This window comes from Heptranchias perlo, chromosome 19 (assembly GCF_035084215.1).
Source record: "Heptranchias perlo isolate sHepPer1 chromosome 19, sHepPer1.hap1, whole genome shotgun sequence".
Lineage (NCBI taxonomy): Eukaryota > Metazoa > Chordata > Chondrichthyes > Hexanchiformes > Hexanchidae > Heptranchias > Heptranchias perlo.
The window spans coordinates 19,498,519-19,522,148 of NC_090343.1; the positions used below are offsets into that span (position 1 = coordinate 19,498,519).

Consider the following 23,630-nt stretch of genomic DNA (forward strand, 5'->3'; position numbering starts at 1 on the left):
ATGAGCTAAATCCAATATTGCTGTTTCAGCCTATTTATTTTGCTTCTGTACAAATCTATGTCTTTAAACTTATAGTTTGGCCTGAAATATAGTCTGTTGGCTTGATATTTTTCTGCTTATCAGAATTATCATCAGGAGAATAAAGTGAGCATCCTGTACTTCTTTCCAGTGTGCAACTCCGGACCAGAGTAATTCACTATATATACACAAGGTTTATGAGTTTTAGATTATAAGAGGTGTAGGACTACCCATGGGAATTGCCTTGATGCAGTAAACAAGTGTTGGGAGAAGCTCAAACTGTAACAATTCCCTTTTAGAATAAATCTATACAACCTTGCTACAATACTGTGCAGGGTTGCATTGGCGATGGTTGAGAGTTACTGCAAAGATTTTTTTCCAGCCAATATACACAAATATCGGCAAAGGTTACTTTATCTGATCTCATTTCTGAATATTTTGCCCAGTCGTGTTGGGGTGTCCGCCACCAACTTTGATGTGAGGTAGCTCAGACATTTATTTTCCACTAAAAGCAGAAGGAAAAATTAATGTCCTGAGGCATGTGCTAAAAGTCTAGGCTTGCTCATGTCACCAAGACTGACTGAATTCCAGTTTGTCAGTGTGTTATCACCTCTTTAAAGGATAACAACTTTTCCCCCGATTGTGCTTTCTGTTAGTCACATTTTAATCAAAATATTGGAACTACTTCAAATGACAACTGCTAATTACAACCTCGTGCTTCCTCTCATCAAACTTTCACAGCTTGCTGCTGCTTCTTACCAAATTCTTGCTACTGCATCCAAGATACCGCAATATAATGGAAGAGGAACATTGGACAGAGAAAGATGTAACTCCTGGCAAATAATAATGTAACTTTTGAGAGATCTAGAAACATGGATGATTCTAGGCTGAAAAACTGGTAAATATATTTTGGTAGTTTTACACATATCTTTAAAAAGACTAACTGAAAACCTCTCTCAGGGAAATTAACCTGACTCATTGTTTAATTCCTGTTTATGTAGTATTTCAGATCTGCAGACTCATGACACTCAAGATACTGCACTTAAAAAAATACAAACAGATTCCGTAGAAAACTCAAGTAGTCAGAACTCCACAGCCCAGATAAATGACCCCTAAAAACGTGCCTGCACCTTTATTAAAATATTACCCACCATTCTTTTATGTTGTCGTTTTTATAGAGGCTTGAAGTCAGGGGAACACGAATTTTAGGAATTTAACTTATAAAGTTAGGCAAAGACAAAAATGAAAATGGGAGTCTATCAAGTTGCTTATGAGTTTTATTACAAATGTTACTGGCTGTAAAGTGCTTTGAGATGTCCTGAGTACATGAAAGGCTTGATATAAGTATAATCTGTTTCTTTCTTTGATCAGCAGTGTTATGTGACGTGATGCTTAGGAAGAAAATAAAACAGAAATATCACTACATACATGCTTAATTTGCTATTAAAATTACACCATGGGTTACAGTGTAGTAGTTGCATGCAGTTTCTATTGTTGCATTTTGAATTTGGTGCCAAAGTTAAACCAGCATTGGTCCCAAGTTCATAAAATAAACACCACTGAATCTGAAATCCTGTGTCCAAACCACATCTAAACACAATTTGATACTAGCTCCAGTACAACAGCTGAAGCCATCTCAATACATTAGAAACCAATGCATGTCATGACATAATAAAAAGTGAAATTGCTCTATGTACTTACCAACACAGATTCAACTCCCTCCTTAGGGTTGTGCTTGTACTAACAGATTATGTGTGTGTGGCCAATGAAGCAGCAGCACATTGGACTCTGGCATCTTCTAATATCTGGGCACTTCCAAAACAAAGTGTTACAGCTAGCAGCACCCTGCCAGCACACATTGCAAAACATTATATGGCGCACCTTATTATACTACATCACAATATTTCTCACCATATTTGCGGTCATAATGAGAGTAAATTCAGTGCCTTTCAAAGTTACCTTTTGTACTTATAAATATTATCTGGTAACATTAGGCTTTGAATTAAAACATAGCAGAAAGATTAGAACTTCCTGTTATTACCACGTCTTTATTCAGTACAGAAGTTATATATGAAAATGAGAGAACATTAGATAAGCATTTCACCCTGGATCTTTAACACAGTGAAATGTGTCTGGTCAAACATTTAGTTTCTATACAGAAATATGCTATGTAACTGTTGCCCATCCCCTAGTGCCTTCATTACCAAAGACAGAATATCATTATGTAAGGAACTGCAGGATCACACAACAGTAGAATTATTCTTTGGTCATCAGCAGAAAAGTACAAAATGGGCATCAATTGCTGACAGTTTGAACAGACTAAAGTGAGGTGGTGGTTGCTGGTCCAATTTTAAACAAATTTTGTTCTCTCCACAGGTGCTGACTGACCTGCTGTGTGTTTCTGGCATTTTCTATTTTACGTCAGTTGAACATCTTAGCTAAAGGACGCATGCAGCCCCCCTTCAGCACTGTACTGAAGTGTGAACCTAGATTATGAACTCAAGACCTTGAACCCACAACCTACTGAGCCAACATTTGAAATTACACTTTCCCTGATCAAGAATCGAACCTGGGCCATGGTAGTGCAAATGTCAAATCTTAACCATGAGACCACCAGCGAAGCTCATCAGGTCAATTTGAGATAGTGTTGCCAAGCACAGAAAAGAACAGATGAATTTGCCTGATCACATCTCAAAGATGTTCCAGAGTTTCAGAAATAATCCATTACATTGTACACTTATTGTTATTATCTGGGAAAGTGTAGCAGTCATTTTGCACACAAGGTCCCACAAACAGTAATAAGATGGATGACCAGTTAATCGTTTCTTTTCATAGTGTTGATTGAGGAATGGAATGCTGGCTAGGTCACCAGGAGAACTCCTTGCTGTTCTTCGAATAGTGCAATGAATGGTATCTTGAACGTCCACCTGAACCACCAGATCAAGCAGACAGATCTCGGTTTAACATCTTATCCAAAGGATGGTACCTACAATTCAGCATTGCCTCAGCTACAATGAAGCATCAGGTTAGATTATTGCTCAAGTCTTGGAGTGGGGCTTCAAGTCTCAACCTTCTGGCTTAGAGTTATTTGTGCTAAACTGACATTAGAAAATAGTATGCAATTATGGTGGTCGGGAGTAGAGTTCAAAATAGCATCACAACTGGTTGTGCAGTCGTAAGGGCATTGAAAGCAGAATATGTATTGCATCTTGGAGATTTACAAATCCTTTTATAGCAGTGCCAACATTGGACCAGTTGGGCAACATAAAGGTGCATGCATCACCGACTAGTAGGAAGTAGGACCACACCAGTGATTCCAACAATATAATGTTCTGCTCTCAACTGTGTTGTCGCTTACATACAGCAATATGACCGGCAACCTGAACTGCTTTTGTGCCCTGCTCACAAATGGAATTAAAGTAGGCCTTGATTGGAGAAGGATAAATAGCTGGGAAGCAAGGAAAGGGGGGAAATGTAGCAATTTCCAAGAAGTGTTAATAATCTGCGAATTGATTTTTTTTAAAAGCAGAAAGAACACCAAAAAGGCTACATAATGTGGAATGGGGACTATAGATACACATGAAGAAACTGCAAGTGGCCCTTGCACCATATTATCTACCCCACCGTATTGTAAACCCAATTAAGTTTGAAAAGCAAATAGTCTTTTGTATTGCAGTAACACAAACAGAGCGCATTTCTTTAATAGAATTATGCAATCTCAAAAGGAAAAACATTAGCCCAAAACTGAAATAAGATTGTTATTTGTGTAAATTTAGTTTTTTTTCCTCATTTTAAGTGACACCAGTTTGAGAGTAGGCATCAAGGCTGAGATAGATAGATTTTTGGACTCTAGGGGAATCAAGGGTTATGGGGATTGAGCAGGAAAGTGGAGTTGAGGTCAAAGCTCAGCCATGATCTTATTGAATGGCGGAGCAGGCCCGAGGGGCCGTATGGCCTACTCCTGCTCCTGTTTCTTATGTTCTTATCAAGCTGACCCAATATAGTTCAATTTAATTAATGACAATGTGAAAAACTTACAGGACTCTATTCTTTTGCCAGACTGACAGTGCTAAATGAAAGTAGTGGATTAATATCAACTCCTCCCTAAGAAAATATTGTTATTTGATTAAATAAATCAGTAGATCTAGTCAGGACAAAAAAAACCTCTAACTTTGATACTTTGAACCTTAAAAGTAAAGTTTATTGCTAGGCTACGTTGTTAGAAGAGTCTTTGCATAAAATTCATTTCAATTAAATTGTAGTTCAGTTTATGGAGGGGTAGAAAAAGAGCAAATTTGTTACAGAGAGCAAATACAAAATATTAATACAGTAAATACAAATCATTACCCTGCCAAAAGACAGATAATAATAAAAACAGGAAGATACGGTAAAATAAAAACAAAGAAGAAAGTGGCAGTATAAGGAGTAAAAAGAAAAAAATTGCAGACTAAATACAGCAAAGGTAGCTTGACAGCACAATAGGGGTGGCAGCAGGGAAAGACTTAAAAGTCATGAATAATGCAAAAATGAGAAGTCCAAGGTGTTTCCAAAAGGGAGCAGTCTCAATATATACTTCAACGAACCACAAGGCTGAGGACAGGATGGTCAGCTAAGCGCCATGTAAGGTCAGATGAGCTGAACTAAGTCATTAAAGGCCTAGGGTATTTGGGCACAGTTAACAGAAATCTGGCTTGATTTTTGGTCATTTTTGAGTACAGGAGGACTGAAATTGGTGAAACTGAGGGAATGCAGCTCTGATACAAAGATGTAGTAACGCAGTGGGAAGGTGTAAGATGAGCTACAATAGTGCAGGGTAAACTGGTTGGTAATCGTTTGTTGCTGATGGTAAGCAAGTAACCATAATAAATTCAGACAGCATGATCATTCAGTATCTCATGTATTGGTGAGATAATAAATTTACTGGTAAGTTATCTTTGATAATTGATTGCAGCATCAAATTTAAAACCAATTGATTATTTCAGTCAGCAATTGTTCAAAGCTAACTGATAAGCTACTTATTGAGTCAGCAAATCCTTTAATAAAGTTCAACTGTTAAATGATAACCCCTGCCATATTATTGATGTAGTATAAAAAAGTGTAAATTGAAAGCGTAAAGTGTAGTTGAGGCAAATAGCACAGATGCATTAAAGGGGATGCTAGATAAGCACATGAGGGAGAAAGGAACAGAAGGGTATCCTGATAGGGTTAAATGAAGTAGAGAGGAGGCTCGTGTGCGACATAAACGCTGGCATAGACCAGTTGGGCTGAATGGCCTGTTTCTGTGCTGTAGTTTCGATGTAACTCGATGTAGTGGGGGCTAAAATTGTTTTGGAAGATGCCTGTCACCAGCAAAATTTCATTAAATCGTATTTGTTGTGCCTGACAAAACCAAAGAAGATGCAGAGAAGTATCAGTTCTAAATTGGCTCAATATTGTCAGAGTGAATGCTCCATTATCTTCACCATCAGACTGACAAGTTTCAAAAATCCAACAATTTGATATGTCTTACTCAACGTTACCTCGCAGAGAAATATCCCCAAGAAAGGCTGTGCAAACACTTTTAATGTATAATGAGTACTGATGTTTAATAAAAATATATTTTTTGGATTAAACACCTTTTTAGCACCAATAACCTTATTCATTTTGTTTGGCATACAAAGAAAATATTAAGCAGTTACACAGGAAACCAAATATTTTTTAACCTATCCATCTCTTGATTCATATTCTTACTATTTCTGAGAAGAGCTATTGCATTCACATTCCCTGTAGACAATTAAGCAGTCTACCTACTCTGGGCTAGATCAAGACTACGATTTCCATTTCATATTCATCCGTACACATATTATACTTCTCTTTTACTTTAAACTTCTCGTAAGATCTTGGAATGCATATCTTTCAAGGCATACCCTGCTTTAGAAACTATGAAATCTGGTCAACCTCTAAATTGAAATTTTATGACAGATCCTAAACTCGTGGTTGAAACTGTTGGCTTCAATGGTTTTGAAAGCTATTGACCTCCTTAATCTCTGAATAATTCACTAGAGCAACAAGGCCGTTGAGAAAGAGAGAGATAAGTGGAATGGTAGTGAATGGCAAGTTGAGACATACCAACCACACTGCTTTTTCTCCATTCACACAGTGGCTCCTTAAATATTGTACTGTAGCTCTCTTGTGCATATGCACACAGAGAAACTGAAATAATAGTATAAAGCATAATCAAACTACAGCCTGTGAAATTAGCCATAGCAAGTAGGAAATGGAGCCCAATAATACATTACATTAAGGAAACAGTGGGCTTGAAGAGTAGGTAGTAAGGAAAAGTTCTTGTATACTCTTTGGTCTTGAATTCACAATTTTCTCAAACAGGTAGTTTGGCCCAATGCACACACAAAGGGTATATGAATACGGAGAGGAAGCAACACCACAACATAGAAAGTAGTGTATATTAGCTGTCTGCATGAAATACAGTATACAGAAAATATTTTACTTAATCTGTTGGTGTCCTGTCTGTATTCTAAATTTTCACGATCACAATTCTGCAGAGCAGTTCGTTTCTGAACACGGTGCATCCAATTTATGACTTTTTAGGTCGCCAACATTTTACATTGATAATTTCTTCTGGACAGAACCAGACGTACTATTTGTAAATATTCCACTATGTTAAACTTAATCTCCACAAGTAGCCTTCACAATGACCAGTCATGCAATTACATCTTCAATCAGGCTGCTTTTCCCTCGATCCAATTGAATTTGCTGTAAAATAAACTTTAGTGGAACATTCTGCACAACATCAGTGTAATTACTTCTGCTCATAAATCTCTCAATGTCTAAAAGTATCAGTATTAACAAATTTCAGATAACTGTTGACATTATGGAAAGATATACCAGAAGACCAACTATTCAAAAAAATAATGCAACACTTTCCCACTACTTTTACCTAGTCTCTGGAAATAAACAGTACCTGCAGTGTAATATACTAAATAAAGCAGGATTAAATCTGTACACCAATACAAGATTAGTTTAAAAATTGCACTGCTTGTGAGTTATGAGTGCAGTAAGCAGACAAGAAAAATGATTGCAATACTGATTTTTCTTCAGTTTTATAAAAAAAGGAGCTTTCCTTGCTAATTTTATATAACCACAAGAGATTTTCTGTGAATTCACATCTGGAAAATAGCAGAATTTTAACATGGAACTTTCTTCAGGTACCTATCTTTTAAACAAAAGAACATTCACAGAAGACCCTCTTCCAACCCCACAACCTCCTCTCCCCCCAAACACTCCATTCCTCTGATGTTGGGTTCTTGTGCAGCCCGCCGCTTCGCTCTACCATTGGTGGCAATGCCTTCAGCAATCTAGGCCCTACATTCTGAAATTCCCTCCCTAAAGCCCTCTGCCTCTCCACCTTGACGATCATCCTCTTTGGCCAAGCTTTTGGTTACCCCTCCTAATATCTCCTTCTTTGGCTCGTCGTCCATTTTCGTATGATTACACCTTTCTCATCGGGGGTTGTGGGGTGGAACCTCACCCAGAGAAGTGAAAGACATAATATAATTGCAAGTTGTTGTTGAATGTCAAGCCAAAGTTGGCACTAGAAATTCAGTACAGTGTAATGGTGAAATTGTAAAGCTTCCTGATTGTGTCCACTGGAACAGTCAAAAACATTTAGCAGCACAATTATAGATTCTGTCCTTCCAAATAATGTTGGCTTTGTCCGGAGAGAGCATGTGGGGCTGGGTAACATTAATTGAGCAAAATACCCCCCTCCCACCACACTGATCAAGCATTCAGCCTTCATCCACTCCCACCTTCAGAGCAAATTTGCATCCCCCTTCTCTGGGTGAGGTTCCACCCCACAACCCCCGATGAGAAAGTTTGCGGGCCCCTGCTCCACTCCCTAAATTTGCAACTCCCTTCTTCTTACCTCTGCCACCCAAAGAAGCATACATGGGGAACCCTCCCCATTCCACAAAACTCTTGGAAGACAATGATTGGAAGAGCAAGTCCAAGTAGCTGGTGAGTAGCAAGAATCACTTAAGTACCACTGGAAGGCTCAGTAGCTGAACAAAACAATTACCCAAGCAAAATGAGAAATGAAAGCAAAACCTACCCATCTCTCCGCTCCGGAGCGGGAATTCTGGACCCAATCTTTCCACCCGCCCACTGAGTAGTAAATCATGGATTGCATTCATTCCCATTCCCCCACCGGTTCAAATTCCCATTCATTCACAACACATTCCAACCCAGCCCCCCATCCAATCCAACACTGGCTGCTGTTCCCCCTCACAGGCTATCCTTACCCCACTTCATTTCTACTTCTACAGTAACCCTCATTTCCCATCCACAGGAACCCCCCACCCCACTGGCCATACTTCCCTTCCCTGATGACTGGCTGTTCAATGTCTCAATTTTGACATCACAACTGTGCTAATTGGTAGCTTTTTTCTACCTTTTTTCACCCAAGGAAGCAGTAGCAACCATTGTTTCCTAAGCAGCTACCAATCAGCAACCAGCAAGCATCAGAAAACTAAACAAATATCGCACAAAAGATGTTTTCAATTTGGTTTCAGCAATCATTTTAATTTTTGAGCCAGTTCAGTTTATACTAATAAGTATATTTAATAGAAAATACAAAGTTAAATAGTTCATACCAAAAATGATTTTAAAAAGTTACCCACTCAGTTGTCTCTATAGTATTGCAATTCCCTGCAATAATATTTTGTTCCATAGGCCTAACCATCTCTTAGGCACCTTGGACTCCAGTTTCAATACTTTTGTGATCCTCAATTACTGAATTGGGCTTTGTTGCCCATTCTATGCCTCCTTAAAAATAATGGCCTATTTTTCCCAAATATGTAATTTAACATTTTCTGCCTGGTTTGAATAGTCACTCATTTCTGAGCTTTAATGGTTAATTGGTCTGGTCTTTATTTGACTTTTTGGAGGATATTTTTGATTCTTTTTTGCCTGGTTTTATAGAATGCATTGAATAACACTCCTGTATCATGAAACCGCACATTCTTTTATTCATTGTGGGCAATCAGTTTACTCTAATTTCAATATAGAGCCTCTGGTCTTCCTAACAGAAATTGCAGAACTCAGCTATATACTTATTCTGTACATTTTCTGCAAATAACAATAACTGCACTCAGATTGTTCATACAAGAGAGTTCTACTTGCCGAAGGATGCATCTCTTATCCTCCCCACTCTCAAATGTGGATTCTATCTTTACAAATCTATAATCCTGCAAGGCATCTAAATGATGCATAGATCTCAATTTTATAATGTGCATAATAGTGTATTAATACATCACATTACAGAAAAGCATTGGAATGCCTAAGAGACTAAAGAAAGTATCGAATCATTGAGTACATTTAAGCATAACCGGACAACAAAACCAGTCAAATATAATAAAGTAGTTAATTTATTGCCTTACAAGCAAAACAAATTTCTGGTTTCATATTTGTAGCATGGATGAAACATTTGAACATAAGGTAGTTTCAGTGTTCCAACAAGATAATGCAGTAAACAACCACAAAGAATCAGGATTTTTTTTTTAAATTGAGAAATCTGGATGAAGGGTCAAAGCCTGCAGTGCAAGATTGCCTAAGGAAACGAAGACTGCAGAAGATAATGCAATACTTCTGGCATGCATCAGATACAGATTCCACACGTTATGGGACATTGAAACCAGTGTTCTATTTGCCTGGTGCACTATAATAAACCCCAGAGCCAGTACATCTCCCATACACTAGGCTCTGTATGGCATCAGTTTTGATGTAAATGAAGGCTCTTCCCAATAATACAGATAGAGGGTCTGAGCACATTGCAGATACATAGCATTCTTTTTTTAAAATTCATTCTTGGGATATGGGCATCATTGGCAAGGCCAGCATTTATTGCCTATCCCTTGTTGCCCTTGGGAAGGTGGTGGTGAGCCGCCTTCTTGAACTGCTACAGTCCATGTGGTGAAGGTGCTCCCACACTGCCGTTAGGTAGGGCGTTCCAGGATTTTGACCCAGCAATATTTGGAGAAGGCTCTTCAAAAGAGTCAATTTTTGCCTGGAGGGGAGCCCTCTTTTTCCAAAAGGACCACCCTTTCATCTGTCACTTTTCTTCTTTGGCCTCCAATGGAAGGGCTCTTTTTGGCCTGACCTGCTTATTGCAAGGGGAGGGGACGGGGAATAATGGCAAATCAGCAGCCATATGTGCCACTGAGAATTTCAGGTTTTCACCTCAGTTTCTCTGACTGCAGGCAAAATCTGCACATAACAGGAGAAAGCAAGCCCCAACTGAAGCAGGACTTCCTAGTTGTCGGTCAAAGCAATTTTGAGGAAGTTACCCTCCAAATCATTGGCTAAGCCTGCAGTGAGGGTTTTGATGTTGGAGAAGTCAGAGGCCTACATCCAGCTCATGGTTAGCACTTTTCTTCTCAAGTTCGTTCTTCTCACCTTACTGCCCTGAAAGCATACACACAATCACAATAGCGTGTGACACATTAGGCTATAAGCTACATTTCAAGTGCTGCCTTGATGACAATATTGTAACTGATGTTTCTCTTTATATCCTTCAGATTTGCCCGTGGACCAGGCATTGCCAGTATCCCTCAGAATTTGTATCACAGACTGCTACCCATCACAAACATCAGTTCAGGTGTACTTACCCAGGAAATTTATTTAATAAGTTAGAGGAGTCACTAGCTGTGGTTGTGGTGGAGCCTATAGATGAATCATCCCATAACTCGACAACGCCATGAGTTTAGGGTTCAGACTATATATGCCATATAGCGTCACCAGTTGCACTACAGTTAAACTGTGCCCATGTTGAATTATGTATCCTTGGTACTTTATTTACAGCTAAAAGGAATTGTAGCTGAAGGTGCTTTTGGTGAAGTGGTGATCAAAATTGACAGAAATCTGTTGCCACAATAAGTGGATGGGAGACTTAGGAGGCAAAGTCAACTAGAGCCTGGTTTACAGCTTGAGCAATCTGAAAAAAAAAGAGCTTCTGCAGCAGGAACATCTGTCTTCTCCCACTCATCTGTTGTTGTCCTTTGGGTGCTGCATACTTATAACTCTGATCTCAAAGATGTACAGTGTACAGCACACCACGATAATCCTAGAGACTTTGACCAGGCTATATAGGACACCCCAATCTGTCAAGGCATCTAAAGTGCTACTTCTTGTGTGCATAATAATCATTTTGTAGCTTATTGCATGTGATCAGCAGTGGTCAATACCCAGTGCTCAAGAGTACCTGGACCTGCACCTAAAGTGCTGTAAGCTGCAGGGCTACAGACTGGGTGCTGAAAGGAGGGATTAGAATGGGCACCTGGTTGTTCTTCGAGCCGGCGCGGACACGATGGGCCGAATGGCCCCCTTCTGTGCTGTATCTTTTCTATGGTTCTAAGAGATTATCAGTGGTCTCTGAGAAGCCAATCTTGCATTTTTCTTTCTGGGCCAAATAATGAGGGCACTGTAAATTCCATTAAAATGAAGGCGTAATGACTGCTACCTAGAAAGCACGCATTAATTTCCCTGATCTTGTGCTGATGGTCACAGATAAATTGAACATTCATGGAGTGTTAACCACTGTGGCTCATGAAGGAACAACTGTTATGCGCACATACGGGCAACGTGAGTGCCATCAATGATGCCTTTGATTTTGGGGAATCCTACCCTTTGGACCTCTTGAAGCTGTCCTTTCGTGCTGTTGCCAGTTGTCTATAGGGAAAGTGATGTGGATTACTTGTTCTGGCAAACAAATAGTCACCTGCTTGATACATCTGCAAACTGAAGATTGACTGTTGTTGCTGATGTTCTCTGTGGCAGTCTGGAATAAGAGGAGACTTTACCTTCTGTGGAGCGCAACTGTTCTCACCTTTGCTCCAGTAATACTAGCCCATTGCAGGCAGACATCAACTCCACAGCCTCGCTCCATCCTATCTTTTTAACTTCCTCCAGTTCTACATCCAGTTCTCATCCTCCACTCTTCTGACTCTGGACTACTGTGCATATCCTCCCCTTCCATCTTTTCCCCCAGCTCTAACATTAGCATTCAGCCAGTACAACAGTGCACTCTGGAATTCTCTTCCAAAACCTCGATCTAGCTAAATCTCTCCACAAAGAGCCTCAAAACTATCATTCCTTCTGTCACCTACACTGGTTGATCTCTCCTTCTCAATCATTTATCTTTTCCCCCTTTTGTGAAGCAACCTGGGCCATTATTATACCAGTACAAGTTATTTTTGAGGCAAGTCCACTTTATAAATTTCTTGCAAGTTTTTCAAAAAGCATTTGTTTAGCTTCTCCATTTATTCAACACCACTGGCTGCAAGCAAGCCTAGCCATAACTGTAGATCACCTTTATGAATAGGTGCAATTGCAGTCATTTTTTTTTCACGTCTTAAATTTGTAGTGACATAAATTCAACAACGTACTTCAATAACAGACAGACAACATGAACTCAATCTGCCAACTCTATCAATGCATGCCTGTAGTACCCACTCCACTGATCATCAGTTGGTTGCTTCGCCACTGGGATATTTGTCACCCTGTGTTTTTTTTAAAAAAACAAAGCAGCACACAGTTTAAAGTTTATCCTGACCTCAGGGCGCGCGCGCTCACACACACACACACCACACACACACAGCTGAAGGCAGCAAAACTAATAACATAAATTGTTTCCACATATTACTCTACTTCCTGTCAGTCCGAGGAACCGCTTCTCAATAGCAATCTTCGCTTCTTAGGCATCTCTAATTATTTGTTCATCTCCAACTTTGTTCCTACTGCTTTAGAATACTGCATCATTAAGGCTTCATTTTTATCCAGCTCATTCCTCCCCAAATCTATTCCAATTGATCTCTATTTCTTCTTTCCGACTTATAACTGTTCCAATTTCATTTCCTTCTCCATTAATATTAGGGACAAAGGAAATAGCACATTTTTACTTTTCACAAGATGTGTTAAAAACAGAACATCCTTAGGCTAGTTACGGCATGGATTGTATACTTGTTATAGCTCCCTTTATACCCCCAGTAATGTTCCTCGAACTGTGTGCAATCAGTATGGCATTTTTGTCTCCCATACTAATCAGAATTATAGTCTGAGTGAGATAGACTCACTCATGTCAAACCATGGACAGTTTTGAAATTTAAACCAAGATCTCAAAAAGTGCATGGGTATAAAAGAAACACACACAGACTTAGTCCCTAGCAATCCTCTAAACAGAAATTAAAAGTATAAAACTTTAAAATATGATTGTGCCTACACTGGTTCACTACTACATTGGTACAAGGCAAACTGAAGGGTGTTCCCTTCAAAAGATATGCACACGCCATCTCCTCAATGAGCTTCCTGTCTATTAACTCGAAAGATGCTGCACAATTATGCTGTTCTGCATTTGAAGCAGGCACAATCACTCTTACATTTTCACAGGAATAAAACAAGAGGAACCTAAGTGCAAGAAACCACAGAGCAGTCAGTGCCAAGAAACAGAAGTTTCAGCATGGGTTTAAACATCTGCTTCTGATCACAATCTGTTACAGGGTTTAAAAATATAAATCTAAAGCAAGTTATCAGATATCATAGTATATATCACTGTCAGCAAATACTGGCATTTTCATTGATTCAAAAAAGTCACAAATCATGACTTCTGCTGGAATAAGGAAATTAACATGGTGTTTTGCATGAGCTAGAAAACATTTTAAAATCAATTCCTATTTGATTTCCTTTTTAAAATCCTGAGATGAGTTATCAAATGGCTTATTTATATTGAACTTACAACCTACAATCTGGGTCCAATATATAAATCCACTGGAGCAAAATGAGAGCAGCTATCCTGTTGACAGCCAGCATCACAAATACATCAACTCTACAGGATTTTAATAAGCAATACAAGCATAATGCAACACAAAAGTCTGGCCGACACAAATATTAAAATGATCTTTAAACCAGAAATGGCATAAAATTTTCTCCTAAAGTCAGTATATATTAAGCAAGGATTAATTCAGAGTACCAACTTCACAGATTGTGGCACCAACCAAAAAGTTCAAGTATGACCCTGTATCCAATTCCCAGTGTCAAATAATGTAAAAGGTCAAGCAATAGCATAGGGCTTCAACAGCACTGGCATGATAAAAATATTTTATGTAACATGAAGCTTATCAAGTCAACTTCTATACATTACAAGTTGGTTAAACTCCTCCTCATACATTTGAATATTTTTGCTAAGTGTGGATAATACTTAAGTTAAAAATGCTGGTGTCCTTCAGTAATTTGCAGCAAGAATATACCAGGTATGAGAAACTATAGCTATAAGGAAACTTGACATAATGGAGCAAAGAAGGTTAAGATGTCTATCTAACAGGTTTTTAAAACCAATAGGGCGAGTAGGATAAGACTGTTTACCTCTAGTTGAGAGAGTCAGTAACAAGGGATCATCAATTTAAAATTGACTAAAAGTGAGGTGTTTGGAGAAATTTCTTTACATAGAGTTGTTAGAGCACAGAATGTTTTGCCACAGGGAATAACTGTGGGAGACACCATGGCATCTCAAAGGAAAAATGGGCAAATATTTGAAGCAGATGAAAATATAGGTTATGAGGAGAGAGTAGGACAGTGGGGTTAGTTTTGGATTGCTCAAGTAAACAGCCACCACAGACAAGATGGGTCAAATGGTCTCCTTCTGAACAGTAAGCTTTTATGGTTCTGGAATACAATTACCTTGACTCCAACAGCATTCTAACATCAAGATCACAAAGTGTGCTTGTATCAACTTCTCAATTTGGTGCAAACTCACCACTTACCAGTAAAATGCAATTTTATCCCCCAGTTTTTTCTCATTAACGTTTCTGTCCAAGATATTGTAGCATATGTTGGTGGTAGCACCTTCCATCCATTTTATGTAAATTTTCCCTTTAGTCACATCAAAGTTATAATCCAAGAAACTGCCAGTTTTTTGGGTTTTCCAGTAGTATTCTTTTGCAATTTTCCCCCAGAACTCTGCATACAAAATTAAAACAAGATTTCTTAAATATATGCAGAACAATGTATTGCTAAAGTGAGATAGAACTGCTGTGAACTGTTAATTTCTTATCCAAAGATAATAGTTGCACTTTTGACTTCGGTACGTGCAACTCCTCTTAAACATGCAAATATTTGCTATTTCAGAACGTGGTTTCTTTGGCTTCGTTTCACGTTATCACTATTCTTTGCTTCAGTTGAAAAGTTGCAAAATCGCGGCTCACTGTACCAGGCGAGTACGGTACGGAAACAAAAATGAATTCGATCATATCGTGCAAGTTATTCAGATGGACGCCCCGACCAAACCAAAAAGGCCAAAGTACCTGGACGCAGGCCTCCTAGAAAATGACAATTCAACACTCTGAAAACACAACAAAATGTAGTGCGAACATGAAATGTTACAGGATGCAAAAAGTATAAATAATGTACCACACACGCAAATTATACCTTCCGGTTTCTGTATGGACTGCAAGTAAAGATCCTTGTACTTTTGGAAATTCGGGACATGAGCTCCCTTGGCAACTTCAGGAGCAGCATGATAGACGTCTCCTTCAACAGGTGTCTTGTCAGGAATCATGACGTCTGTCAGCGAGACGGTCACTGTTGTGCTGAACTGAGCCGATCGCCGCTGGAGATCAGGGAGAAAGTTGCACCGCCGCGTCCCCTAAGAATAACAGGGACAACCCAGAGCTCGGATTCACAGGAGAGCAGCGGAGACCCTGAGCCGAACGCCCGCCCCCCGACACACGCAGCGTCCCCGCCCATGGGTCACAGCGTCGTCCCCGTCCCCGTCCCCCCCCCCCCCGCCGCCGCCAATCACAGCCCGGTTCCTTTCTTCCACTTTCACCAATGGTGCAGCAGGAATCCAGGAGCTGCGCCAATCAAGGCTCAGAGAGTCCCACGTGCTTCGTCAGGTGGCTCCAGTCCTCAAATGACAAGCTGGAATCAGCGCCCCACCCTCGAGCTTCAGTGGAGCTGGAGTAGGAGGAGCTGCAGCTTCAGCTTCAGCTCTGGAGTTAATGAGGGAGCTGTGCACAATTCACAATTTCAGTATCAGGCAAGGTATCACTGAAGGAGCTGGGGCATAAGCAAGATGGTCATACGGGTGGCATCAGCGACCTCCTGTGTGCTTGCTTTATGAAATGCAGCACTTTGGTGAAATTGGGAAGCCATGTCATATCATTTTACACTTTGGGGTAAAAGTTGAAAGTGCAGGCCAGGCCATGAACAACAATTCACACATTTTAAATTCTCTTCCCTGCCCTCCACCAAAAAAAAAAGCTGTTGAGTCTAGATCAATTGAAAATTTCAAAACGAAGATTGATAGATTTTTGTTAGGCAAGGGTATTAAGGGTTATAGAACCAAGGCAGGTAGATGGAGTTAAGATACAGATCAGCTATGATCTAATTGAATGTCTGAACAGGCTTGAGGAGTTGAATGGCCTATTCCTGTACCTCTGTTCCTAGAAGGAATAAGCGTGGTGCCTGAAAGCAAGATTAAAGAAAGTCATTTTGAGGAGGCTTTTTGAAGAAGGGGATAGAGGTAGTAAGGCGGAGAGGCTTAGGGATAATGTATTCCAAGATGGCTGAAGGCTCTACAGCCAAAAGTGGAGTGAAGAGAATGCAGAGGTCAGAATTGAAAAAAAACAAAAGGTGTGCACAAGAACATCAGATTGAATGAGATTGCAGAGATATGGAAGAACAAAGCCATGGAGAGATTTGTAGATGAGGATAAGAATTTTGAAATGCATAGGCAAATAGGGAGCCAATGGCACATGGTCAAACAGTCATCTGTTTCACGCACGTGTAGCCAGCATATTAGCTGACATAGCAGTGCTAGCTTGGAATGAATTGGAGGCAGAAAAATTAAGCAGCTGGTGACTTTGAATGCCACTGGCAATACTGTGCCTAAATTGCAAGCTTAGCAACAGGTGTCCTTGCAGAAGACGGCAAAGTTCTGCAGTTGGTGCTCTGCTGATTCAGAGCCTGTGGAGGCAGTTGACCAGGGCCACTGATAAGTAGGTGTGCCAAGTCTTACAGTTATGGATGGTGCCATATTGAAGGTGTGGCTAGTGAGCTCCTTCCCATGCCTTCTTTCATCTTGTACCACTTCAACTGTGAAAGTGTGTCCAAACCTACCTCCATCATAAACTTTACCTTCACTGTTGCCCATCACAGGGCTATGCAGCTTGCACCTAGATGCCTTGTAGCTCAATGAGCTCCTGTGAAAGTTGGTGTGGGTAAAACTCCTTTTCCTCTTTTTTTCATCCATTTTTATCTACTCAATTCTGTAAATTATTGACTTACAGTACATTACACAATAATTTAGCAGGAAATAATGGACTATATTTGATGATGTTTAAAACAAATTTACCAGAATGAATATATAAAAAATGCTACCATAAAAGATTTCCACTAATTCAGGTTGGTAATGAGACAACCTCTAAACAAAACATTAAATGATACTGTAAATATTGCAACAGCAAAAAAAAAATTCAAAGCCTGCTTCCTTTAAAAGCACCATTGAATTGGAGCTTTCCATGCATCCATTTAAAATGGCTTTGCAGAGAAAAAGCGCTATTCTGGTGCAAATGCCAGAAAATTGCACCAAGTATTAATTTCTGAAGCCTAAATAAGGCTATGACATAAAATGCGTGCAAGTACTCCAGCAGAAGGATTTGGGCCAGGCAATGAATCCTGCTGGGTTCAGAGTCTGAATATGGAAATGAGGCCCAGGAGTTAAAATCTTTCTGTGAGTTTGTCACTCATCCTGCCCTCAGTTAAAAGCAAAGCCTCTGTCTCACAGCTGTCACCAACCAGCATTGACCTTTCTTAACTGTTAAGAAAACACAGATGAGATCTTTTTCCTCCCTCTCCCAACCCCCCCCCCCCCACCCCTTCTCTCACCCAGTCTCTCTCTTGCTTCCCCTCAGCTTAACACAAAACAAAAACCACAACAAGTGTGTAAACAGAACACTGGCATTTTTCTCACTCTCACACATACACATATTAGAAAACACAAAAGACAATTTCATAGATAAATTTAATCACATTAATAAGAAATATGTAATTTTTGAATTTTTAAAATTTTGTTTAAACCTTTATTTTGGACATTATAACTTTCAGTTACTGGGGAAAAGATTTTAGTGAAAAAAATTGCTGAGGTTGGCAGGTAACATTGAGGAAGCTATTAGGAAGCATTTAAACTTAGTGAGCCTGGGGATAGTACAGCTGACTCAAAGTATAGCTTTACTGGGATAGGCAGTTAGAGTTCAACAAACATAACTACAGCTAATTGTCTGGTGAAAGAATATAAGGGAACAAAAACCTTAAAACCAGTAGCTGACAGACCTTTAAAATGTATCTATACCAAATTCTAGAAGTATTAGAAACATGTTAAAACTGCAATCTTTTGCTCTACTGGAGAAATTGGACATCATATGCATTTCTGAGATAAGGTTAGATGTGAATAATGGGTCAGAGATTCATTTAAAGGGTTACAGTGGATCCAGAAAGGGTAGAGTGCATCAGAAGGTGTGGCTATATTTATTAATGGGATACAGTTGAAATTAACATGGCTGTAGACTGTTTATTTTTATAGACCTCTGGGCTAAGGAGCCTAGTGTGGTGAGGCACACTGGAAACAAATTACTAAAGCTTCTGTAACAAGTAATATCTATTTGATGGGAGACTTTAATTTGCCATGAAATCAATGGCACAATGGTGAGCTATCTAATGTTGAGAGCAGGATAGCTGAAAGATTTGTAGAAATCATACAAAACTGTTCCCTAACTCAACAAGATAATGAGGTAACCAGGGGTAGTCATATACTTGATTTAGTGTTCAGCAGTGATGTTAACATAGCATCTGACATCCGTGTGGGGGAACACCTGCGCAATAGTGATCATAACATTGCTAGATTTCAGTTGACCAGTAGAACCAAAGGCACTGAGAACCCAATGTTAATCCCCGACTTAAAAAGGGATAACTTAACTAAAATTGCAGAAGACTTCAATCAGGTAATTTGGTCAATTCTATTAGGTGAGGATACTACAAATACTGAAGAAAATTGATTATCTTTAAAAGCATATTAAAGCACAAGGAAGCCATGTGTGTCCCAAAAGTCAAAAGAAAGGCACATGGTAAGACAAAGCCAAAATGTCTGACTAGTCATATACAAAGCCAAATTAGACTTAAGCCAAAAATGCTTCTATAGACTAAAGGAAAATAATTCACAGAATAGAGACAAATATCGTGCACAATTAAAGGCAACAAAAGCTGTTATTAAAGCAGCTAAAAGGTCATTTGAGAAGATAGTGGACAACTGCGGTAGCAATGGTAAAAGCTTTTTTAGCTATGTCAGAAGTCAAAGGGCCATTAAAGATTGCACTGGGCCATTGAAGGATTCCTGTGGACAGATTTGAATGGACTCCCAGCATAAGGCAGACATCTTAAATTATTACTTTGCGTCACTCTTCATTCCTGTGGACCGTGCTTAATTACCAGTGATGAGTTGCAGTTGAGACAAAAATTGTACAAATTAAAATATCTGAGTATATCATCTTTGATAGAATTAGGAACCTCAAAACAGATTGGGCTGTTGGGCCAGATTACATCCACCCACGGGTGCTTAAGGAGATCGGACATGTGCTTTGTGAACCCCTTCCACATATTTTTAACAGCTCGCTGGAGTGGGGCATTGTTCCCTTGGACTGGAAGGATGCGCATGTAGTTCCGATTTTCAAAAAGAGGAACAAGTCAGAACGCGGGAACTATAGGCCCATAAGTTTGACTTGAATCGTAGGCAAGATGCTGGAAGGGATCATTAGAGATACTCTCTATGGGCACCTGGACAGAGGAGTAATCAGACACTCAACACAGCTTCTGGAACAAAAGGTTGTGTCTTACTAATTTGATTGAATTTTTTGAAGAAATTACTTGTTTAGTGGAGATCAGCCTGGTAGATATCGTCTATTTGGATTTTGAGAAAGCCTTTGATAAGGTACCTCACAATGGGTTACTTTACAAGATATAATCACGTGGAATTGGTGGGAAGTTGCTACAGCAGATTTAGAATTTACTGCATTCACGTAGGCAGAAAACGGTCATTAATGGTTATGGATCTGCTTGGAGATCGGTTCCCCTTGGTGTCCGGCAAGGATCGATATTAGGGCTGTTGCTATTTACTATCTTCATTAATGACCTGGATGTCGGTGTTGGGGGAATTATCCACAAGTTAGAAGATGATACAAAGATTTATGGAAGTGTTGGACTGTGGATGAGAATAAACTACTGCAAGCAGATCTTGATGGAACGGGCCTGCACTTTGCAAATGGTATTTAACTTAGATAAATGTAGTGTTATGCATGTGGGCAGGACCAACACTAAGTATACCTACATGCTACAGGGTACAGAACTGAAGTCTGTTGGAAAAAGAAAAATATCTCAATGTTATAGTGCATAATTCTCTTAAGGTTCATGACCCATGGCGTAAAGCAATAGCCAAAGCAAATAGGATATTAGGTTGCATTGCCAGGATGATTCAATATAAAACAAAACACAATATTTTATCCTTGTACAAGACTTTGGTTAGGGCTCACTTAGAATACCAAGGGAGAAATTGGTATGTGCTGCACCCATTTTTTGCGCATAAATGGACGCAATGTATACAAATTGCTGGGCGTGACGTGCTGCACCTGATCTGTGCTTGGCGGCCGCCAGATGGATCCTCACTGTTTTTAGGCGTCGTGGTGGCTGCATGAAAGCAGTGTTGGCCCAGTTTAAATATGAAAAGGCTCTTGTACCTGTTTCAGGACCTTTCTACAATATTTCATAAGAAACTAGGCCATGCATGCTCAGACTAGTTATTGCAGTTCTAAAGAGGCTTAATCAGCAGTTCCTAAAGTTAGCTTTTACTTACCTTAATGTGCAGCAAGGAGCAGGACTGATTTTTTTGCCACTCCCAGGAGATTACATGGTACTGATGAGTGGTGTGAATCATGATGCTTATGGCATCATGACTATGTGGGGCAGCCTTGATGGACCAGTTGGTCTTTTTCTGGCCACCATTATCATACGTTCATAAATCTCAAAGCATTTTAAGCGATTTGTGGGAACCAGATGGCCAGATTGAGCAATCACAGGGTAATGAGTTTATGTAGGTTAAACCCATTAAAATGTGAACATAAGATAATGGGAAAACATTTGACACAAAAAAGTGACAAAAACACGACAACAGGATGTCAGGTTCTTCATACAGATGTAAGACTTTCATTCAGAAGAAAAAATTCAAGATGGCCACTCTAGTGCACATTATCCAAGTAATTTGATGTGAAAATGGTTAGCAGTTGATCTGAACATAAGAAATAGGAGAAGGAGAAGACCACATGGCCCTTCGAACCTGCTCTGCCATTCAATCAGATCATGGTTGATCTTCGACCTCAACTCCACTTTCCTGCCCAATCCCCATATCCCTTGATTCCCCTAGAGTCCAGAAATCTGTCTATCTCAGCCTTGAATATATTCAATGACTCAGCATCCACAGCCCTCTGGGGTAGAGAGTTCCAAAGATTCACAACCCTCAGAATGAAGAAATTCCTCCTCATCTCAGTCTTAAATGGCCGACTCCTTATCCTGCAATTATGCCCCCTAGTTCTAGACTCTCCAGCCATGGGAAACAACCTCTCAGCATCTACCCTGTCAAGCCCTCTCATAATCTTATATGTTTCAATGAGATCACCTCTCATTCTTCTAAACTCCAGAGAGTATAGACCCATTCTACTCAACCTCGCCTCATAGGACAACCCTCTCATCCCAGGAATTAATCTAGTGAACCTTCGCTGCACCGCCTCTAAGGCAAGTATATCCTTCCTTAGATAAGGAGACCAAAACTGTACACAGTACTCCAGGCGAGGTCTCACCAAAGCCCTGTACAATTGTAGTAAGACTTCCTTACTTTTGTACTCCAATCCCCTTGGAATAAAGGCCAACATTCCATTTACTTTCCTGATTGCTTGCTGTACCTGCATGCTAACTTTTTGTGTTTCTTGTACGAGGACACCCAAGTCTCTCTGAACAGCAACATTTAATAGTTTCTCACCATTTAAAAAATATTCTGTTTTTCTATTCTTCCTACCAAAGTGAATAACGTCACATTTCCCCACATTATACTCCATCTGTCACCTTATTGCCCACTCACTTAACCTGTCTATATCCCTTTGCAGACTCTTTGTGTCCTCCTCACAGCTTACTTTCTAAAGGACACATAGTTCTATTTTAAGTATCACCAAATCTAACAGGAAGAAAGTTTGGTTCAACATTAGCAGTGAATTAATTATTTGCCGACAGTGTCAAGTGCATATTAATAATATCAGCTTCTCAGATACACAATAGACTGTACACATATTCAAGCAAGGAATTAGTTGTAAATTAAGATACATTCATGTTGCAGCACACAGGGCATGTCAGACAACAGCAGGCATGGCACACCAACCAGTGGCAGTTGAAGGTCATTCAGGCACAAGGCTCAATCCGAAGAACAAGCTTCAGGATCCAAGCATAGCAGTATCACCGAGTCCTTAGGTGAAGAGGGCAGGGGGCAGAATTAATAACATTCATCTCTGTGGTACTTCATACAGCTAAATCTCATTGCATATTGGTCTCAGTCACCATCATCGCTATCTTAGCTAGTCTCCATAGCCCAGGCATCAAATCAGTGCAATACCTACTATTCCAAAGATTGAAGTCATGTCTTAATTTAGGAACTACTGAAGTTACCCACTTGCTGGGTTTTCCTGGAATTCCCATTCCATCTCCTCTATGATTTGGATCTGAACCAATTTTCCCTCAGTCCCACCCAGGATAGTAAAACCTTAAAGTCCTAACACAGCTGCAGCAGAAATCCTTTTTGACCTTCCCCAATGGACAAAGTATAGGAAGGCCCATGTTAAAAAAAATCATGTGAAGCTTGAGGCAGGACTGTACCCTTCGCCTGGGAAAAAATACTTGTAGATGGCTTAGAATCAATCTATTACCAAGATGGCGCATCGAAGAAGTGATGCATTTCTGCTGTTAGATATTTTTCAGAATCAAAACAAAAATTTGAGGTAGGATATTCAGATAGATATCTAGGTCAGCTTGTGTCACAGACAAATGTTACATATCTCAGGTGTGACGATCCTCAAAGGAAATACAACAGCTTCCCTCTTTGGGAAATAATTTGGAGAAAAGCTGGAACGTTTACCACAAAAATTGTAAGCTATCCTATATACGGGGTAATAAATGAAAGTCAGCACGGATTTGTTAAAGGCAAATCATGTTTGACTAACTTGACTGAGTTCTTTGATCAAGTAATGGAGACGATTGATGAGCGTAGTGTGGTTGATGTGTATTTGGACTTTCAAAAGGCAGCTGATAAAGTACCACATAACAGACTTATTAGCAAAATTAAAGCCAATGGGATTAAAGGGACAGCGGCAGCGTGGATACAAAATTGGCTAAGGGACAGAAAGCAGAGAGTAGTGGTGAACAGTTGTTTTTCAGACTGGAGGGGAGTTTATAGTGGTGTTCCCCAGAGTCAGTATTAG

The 23,630-nt window shown here is 39.7% G+C and overlaps 1 protein-coding gene across 3 annotated transcripts in view; it reads right to left on the reverse strand.

The window, feature by feature from the left end:
- acss2 (acyl-CoA synthetase short chain family member 2) overlaps positions 1-15,800 on the reverse strand; it is a 70,389-nt gene extending 54,589 nt beyond the window's left edge. For 2 of the 3 annotated variants that reach the window (XM_068000414.1, XM_068000413.1), the window contains exons 1-2: positions 15,493-15,800; positions 14,829-15,024 (exon numbers count right to left, since the gene is read on the reverse strand). In XM_068000414.1, the coding sequence (XP_067856515.1) occupies positions 14,829-15,024; positions 15,493-15,622 (326 nt within the window). In that variant the 5' untranslated portion in view covers positions 15,623-15,800. The remainder of the gene's footprint in view (positions 1-14,828; positions 15,025-15,492) is intronic. The other variant, XM_068000415.1, reaches the window with a different exon arrangement.
- Between the last annotated feature and the right edge of the window lie 7,830 nt (positions 15,801-23,630).